At 39.9% G+C, this 6504-nt stretch overlaps 1 protein-coding gene across 1 annotated transcript; it reads right to left on the bottom strand.

The window, feature by feature from the left end:
• Positions 1 to 4470: 4470 nt before the first annotated feature.
• Positions 4471 to 6200, bottom strand: LOC140035560 (putative F-box protein At1g67623). The gene is made up of 3 exons (XM_072076830.1): positions 6004 to 6200; positions 5198 to 5360; positions 4471 to 4869 (listed from the first exon to the last, which is right to left on the bottom strand). Exons 1-3 carry the CDS (start codon positions 6198 to 6200, stop codon positions 4471 to 4473), a joined length of 759 nt encoding a protein of 252 aa, XP_071932931.1.
• Between the last annotated feature and the right edge of the window lie 304 nt (positions 6201 to 6504).

Below are 6504 nucleotides of genomic sequence, written 5' to 3'. Positions count from 1 at the left end.
GGGGAAAAAATGAAGGCATACAGCATTTCAGCACATGGATTGTGCATGTGAGATCAAATTTGAATGTCATAATGAGAAATCAAACAAGAGGAAATGGAAAGTGTAAAGCAAAGTTCTGGGGCCGAGGATTTATTACAATGGTGTCACAAGGAGATGCATCGGAACAGAGGTACATACACTTTTTATGGTTTCCTTTATACAATGATTAATTTCGTACCAATAATTTGCTACAGCCCTAAAGAATTTAACATTTAATATTGCCTTCATATGCAACGAACCAATTACAGTAAAGGCGAGACATAATGTACCGTTCCCTGTTTCCTGATGGCCCACATCCTTGGTAGCATGATCTTGCAAATCTCCTCTGGTTACAGCCTCATGTGCCTGTTTATTTTCTATGAGGAAAGCAGCATAAGCGAATGGGTCCGCAAGTTTACCCAAAGCGATCTCCCAGGCAATAAATTTTCTAGCAATGACAACATCAAGCTGTACATACATTCAGAAACAATGTCAGACGCAATAGAGTCAGCTTGCCACAAGGGGTTGTCACTGTGTGCACTTACAAATTCTGGCCGACACCCCTTTGCCCAACATTGCGCAAACTTCAAAGTGAAAACCCCGCAACTCGCCCCGTCTGTCTGTTTTAGTTTGTGTTTGACAAGAATAAATGTCCAGGGTTGATTTTCGTGGAAAATTTCCATCAAAATCCATTCCTAAAAAAGGAAATAAATACAGCAGGTTTCGAATGTTAGAAAAATGTTACCTTCTTCGGAAACGAAGCTAAGGTACGCTTTTGGAGTATACTCACCACAGATTGCATCAAACCTTGGTAGATGGTTTTGTAATTGTCCATAGAATCAACAATGTACACCTGTTTGTCCTTGACATGTGCAATCATGAGCAACCAATGATTTGAATAAATGATTGGGAAAAAAATCTGCAATCGCATACAACAAGCAATGTTGAATGTGTTAAAAGCTAAGGCATGTTAGGCTAAATCCAATTCCACTAACATGCAGCTGCTACTCATATTGTATAAGAATGTTAAGGCGAGAATGATAGCTAATGTTTACCTTTTCAGGATTTGACTGATAGTCGTCATTGCTTTGATCAACGAATGTCTTTTTGGTTGCGGGAGATATGCATGGATAGTCTAACACGCATTTAAGCTACAACCAAGTGATTGAGAAGCAAGTATTAGGTCCACATTTTGCAAGGCACAACAGCACATACAATAATTTTCGTTACGTACCCAAAACATAGGATTGAAGAAAACGAATTGCTTATATTCTTTCTGGAGTAAGTGAAGGTACTGGGTCACAACCTTCACAGAATGGAACAAATTCAAACATTCAACATCGAGTGGACAATTTTTAGCGAGATTAGTGAACAAGGTAGGCCTGTGCAATCGCATAAAAAACTTACTTTGTCACTGATTAGTGTGTCCTGAAGCATCACTTCCTCCAGTTCTTCTCTTGTAATATCAAAGAGATGCTGCCTATCTAGTGTACTCACACAGCTGTGAACAATGATTGACATGATTAGAATAATCAGATGAAAGCGAGATCAGTGTTAGCCAAAGAAAATACCGACACTTTAACATACATCTGCGGGACGAGTTCTCTGACATGAAAGCGTACGGCTTCTTTCAATTCATCAGGTGCTACGCCGGAAGCTTGCGGTAGACACTGGACAATAAAGGTATTAGCATATAAAAAGGGGATTACATGAGAGTGCAAGAGCATGTCTTACATCTCGTAGAAATGGCAATTTCTCAATTCCGCAGTCCTTCACTTCGATGGCACCAACCCTTTGTAAAATTTGTGTCACTTTATCCGCAACCTAGTCATACAAATATTGGGTTATGCTCCTGTGTTGCCATCGAGAAGAAGAAACAAAAAGGAGTAAAATAACTTTGTCACATACACTTGCCCCTTTTCTGGTTTGTTCAGACAGTATGACAACATCTTGAAGGTGTGCCTTTTCCCCCACAACCGGCCCCACCTCGACCCCAGCACACTTCCCCCCCTTATCCATCTTATTTATTTCTTCAACTTTTCTATTCGCGTCCCCAGTCTCACCAATGACAGCATCAGAGGTATAGGATTTCTTCCACATCCAACCACCATCTTCAGCTTTGAATGCCAGTTTTTTGAAGTACGATACTCCCATATTTTGGGCGTAAAATCCTCTGTCAACATGGTCAGCCAAGAATGGCACATTAAAGCGCCTAAAGAGCCTGGTCAGCAACATACCAAATGGGAGATGTGTTCTCTTATTCTCCCTGCTCTTAATCTTCCTAATCCTGTTGAGCATTGTTGCAATGATCAAATTGGCTATGTTGACGGGTTGTTTGTGTAACATATGCCACAATATAACTCTTTCTAATGCACTAATGGAAGTGATACTTCCGGCTTTGGGTAAAATGTTATGAGTTATTATCAGATGTAACAGCCGTGGCAACACTTTCATATACGGCGCATAAAACTTAGTTTTTTTCCCCGTGTTCATAACTCTGTCACCATTTTGCCTAATCTCTCCAAGAAATTCTAGGTCATTGTACCCCTTCACAGCAAGCTTATCTACATTCTTTGCGCTAATCCGTTTATAGTCAACAGTGTATCCACTGTCAACCAACCCAAACTCTGAACACAAAACCTCGGTAGACACTGACACTTCTACATTCCTAACGACTGAACGCAGAACTGACTTCTGCTTATTTGCCCTACAGTTAGCATAGAATTCCCTAACCATCGCATCATAGCACTTGTCATTATTTGCCATCAAATTTAACAAATTTTGGGCATTCAGATATTCCGTGATATCAATACACTCACCAGCGAGAGCTTCTACGTCGACCCACATGCCTGCATACACTGGAAGACTCATACAGGCCTCCATGTTACTGCCTATGCTTGCTCCGGGATGCGATTCAATTGTTGAGTACTTTGAGCAACAGAGGAAGCGAACGCGATAAATCTACTTCTTCTTCGACCTTGCCGCGAAAAACTTTTCGAAAAGCTCCAAATTTCAGAAAGGGGGGGGAAAGCTTTAACCGAAACTGTTAAGTGTGTTTACACAACAACGGAGCTTTTGATGGGCTAAACAGGAGAAACGATGAGAAGTTCACGAAAGACAAGCTTTTTGTGGGATAATTGATGAGGCGGGGACGGGCGTGGAGGGGAGGCAAACCCGATTTACATATTCGAAAATCAACCCGTTTCGGTATTGGAGCGTGTATTCGAATCGGGTTATGCGCAAGCCAAATAACTTTGGCAGCAGATTACAATCTATATAATAACAAATGTAATTATGCTTTTATATAATTAATTAATATTATATACACATATATTATAAGGGATACCCTCAGAAACCTCCCCCGAATGTCCTTATGGAAAAATCATGAAATGGATAATTTATGGACGATAGCCAAAAAGAGCTCCCGTTTTATTCAACAACTTGTTTATTTTCATTTCATCCGATAAATAAATTTGTTTACGCAAAAATGGGTACTCTTTTCTTATAATAAAGGAGAGCCATAAAGAGCATCACTTTTATTGTAAATCGCGTTTATTTTTTATATTATCCGATAAATATATTTATTTCTGGAAAAAAGGGTACTCTGTTATTATAATGCAGGAAGACCATAAAGAGCTGGTCTTTTACTACAAAGTGATACTTTACAGACTGGGACCACCATTTGGATTATCAAATTATGCAAAGAAAATTATGTCATCATTATATATTTTTTGTTATGCATTGTATAATTATACTAATATATTATATCACTATACAGTATATTATACATTAATTAAAATTTTTTATAAATGTATATTATAAATACTGTTATAGTATATATTTACATATTACTATTTAAATATATTTATAAATGTATTTTATATGTGCATATAATTATAATATATATGTGTATATAGTAATATAAAATTAAAGATTAGCATAATTATATAATGCATTATATGAATATGTATAATAATTAATTAATTAAGTTGACAAAATCATTCAGCAATTTTCTTCCATTAATTTCATAAATCAAATCGTGGTCTATTCATCGTAGTATCACATTGTCTTAAAAGACAAGCTCTTTATGGCTTGCCTCCATTATAAGAACACAGTACCCTTTTTTGCATAAGTAAATTGTTTTGCAGTATCTAATCAACCACCATTTCGTTTGTACTTAGTAAACTTCTCACTTCACTACAGTATCCGTCACGTAGATCACTGCTGAGGAGTTCCCTCTTTACCTTCTAACTATCATCCTTTATTCTTACATTTCATACACGTTTGTCTACAACGGCGTTTTGTCGAGAAAATGTCAGAACATACAAGGGCCAAGATAAGCTGTTTATGTTTTCATACCAGTAGTATTAAGAGAGTAAGAAGTAGCGGTCAATTCAGTTGGCAAACATAAAAAAAGCGTAACGATGTGTTGTCAACATTCAATCTTACACATTAACGATATGGCAGGGCAGCACAAATTGCTCGAATTTCCTCATCGCAAGCGCACCCTTCACATGTACTCTCCTCCACTTCATCGGGATGCATAGGCCATGAAGATGTTTTCCTCTCATGTGTCATGGCACAACAAATGGGCGTTGGGTTTAGAAACACAGGATTCTTGACCCATATCATCCTCAGCAGCGCTCGCAAATTCTGACGGCAAAGATTCACTCTGCCTTGGAGAAGTCTGGATTTCATGAGCAGTCTCATACCTTTGCGCTTTAACCCGTCCCCACCAACAAAGATGTAAATTATTCCCAACGCATATGCAGCATCGGCATGGCCTGAATTAGCAGCTTCTTCCAGGTTTTCCAATGCTGAGTCCTCGTGCTTATCCGAAAAAAAATCAACCTAAGCAGTTCCAAGGTTGATATTACAGTCTTGCGAAATGTATGAGTAACCAAAAAGTTTAAAAGTGCAGGCAGAACAGTGGCGGCGAGACAACAGTTATTTACTGGGGCCCAAAGCTGCAGTAACCTGTTGTACGCCAATCTTTTGGGTGAAGTGTGCTGACCAAAATCACATTGAAGCTCAAATGAAAGAGATGATGTGAGCTTGGTGTAGAAATTTTGTAACTCAAGTATGGTTATGGAATGTTAGTTCATTACTATTCCATTTAAAACATTACCGAATTTTCCCATGACTATTGCGTCTTACGTTCCAAAGCAACCCAACTTACCACTCCTTTTCGGTACAAGGCTTCTGGATTTTTGCTTTGTCTGCACTTCTTCAAGAACCTCGACACTTTCTGGTTTTTTGGCCACGGAACGATTTCAAACCTGTCGAGGGACATCCGCTGGTAAATGTTCTTTGACTCGGAAACTTCGTTGAACAACTTACAGCTGCAAAATAATAGAAATGATCCATTAAACTAAAACGAAAAGCACAGAATGGAACAAGAATACGCCTCTTCCAGTTTGTATCATCCATAGCAGAACGAACCACAGTTTTGCCCGGAAAAGATCAGCGGATGAAGAAGACGCGACACGTTGAAGCACCTCGGATAGCACCTCGGTTGGAAGGGAGAGGATGGAGGTTCGTGAACTCCGTTTTTGTGCGTTGGCCATGACCGGTTAACTCCTTTTACTGGGCACAGTTTAGTGAATCCCTGAAAGCCCCAACAATGGAGTAAACTTCAAACAAAAACTACTTCCTCATAAAATCCAAAAATGATAGATCAGGTGTAATATCCCACTGTTTCTGGACATCCGACTAACCTTAGCGTTCGTTCGAACAGAAATGGGAAAGTGGCGACTTCTCCTGCAAACGACGCAACATTCTGTCGTCAAAAAACTGTCATCCGTAACATTTTTTCAAACCAACCAACGTATGTGTCAATACGGTCAATTCATCAGAACCGTAACAATACACCGATAGCAAGGGAAGATGAACAGTCATGAACTACACGTACATCGTAAATTTACGGGCGTTAATCGCATAGCAAAGGAGGTTCCACAGTGATAAACAGGGAGGGTTAGTTCGTACCTGTGGTCGTCAACCAACTCGTAGAAGCCGGTAGCACAGATTTGGCAGCCAGGTCGGGCGGGGTAAATGGCAACCAAAAGGTCGCGTCCGATATATATCCACACTGACTCCTCGTATGCTGCCACGAACGGGGTAAATGGCAACCAAAAGGTCGCGTCCTTCAAACTTGTCCAGACTGACTCCTCGTATGCTGCCATTAATGGGGTCGTAACCCGAACCCATTAATTGAGAAGGCGCACAAAGAGCTGGTGTTGACAAATGTTTGGGTAAATGCCATAAAGAGCTGGTGTTTTTCGTCTGTAACGCTCGAAATTCCACACTTTGGGGGGGGGAAGTTTAAACCGACACTGTTCAGTGTGTTGACACAACGGCGGAGGCGTTGATGGGCTAAACAGGAAAAAGGATGAGAAGTTCAAGTAAGACAAGCTTTTTGTGGGATAATTGATGTGGCGGGGACGGGCGTATCATCATGAGGCAAACCCGATTTACATATTGGGAAAT

Source organism: Coffea arabica, chromosome 2c (assembly GCF_036785885.1).
Source record: "Coffea arabica cultivar ET-39 chromosome 2c, Coffea Arabica ET-39 HiFi, whole genome shotgun sequence".
Classification (NCBI taxonomy): Eukaryota; Viridiplantae; Streptophyta; class Magnoliopsida; order Gentianales; family Rubiaceae; genus Coffea; species Coffea arabica.
Note: the sequence above shows the minus strand (reverse complement) of the source record. Positions and strands in the feature narration are given on the sequence as shown.

Excerpts from the sequence above, each read along its gene's own strand:
- LOC140035560 (XM_072076830.1), bottom strand. The coding sequence starts at position 6,200 with ATGGCAGCATACGAGGAGTCAGTCTGGACAAGTTTGAAGGACGCGACC. Across the intron at positions 5,361-6,003 it reads GAGTTGGTTGACGACCACAG|CTGTAAGTTGTTCAACGAAG; the intron begins GTACGAACTAAC and ends ATTATTTTGCAG. Across the intron at positions 4,870-5,197 it reads CCTTGTACCGAAAAGGAGTG|GTTGATTTTTTTTCGGATAA; the intron begins GTAAGTTGGGTT and ends GGAACTGCTTAG.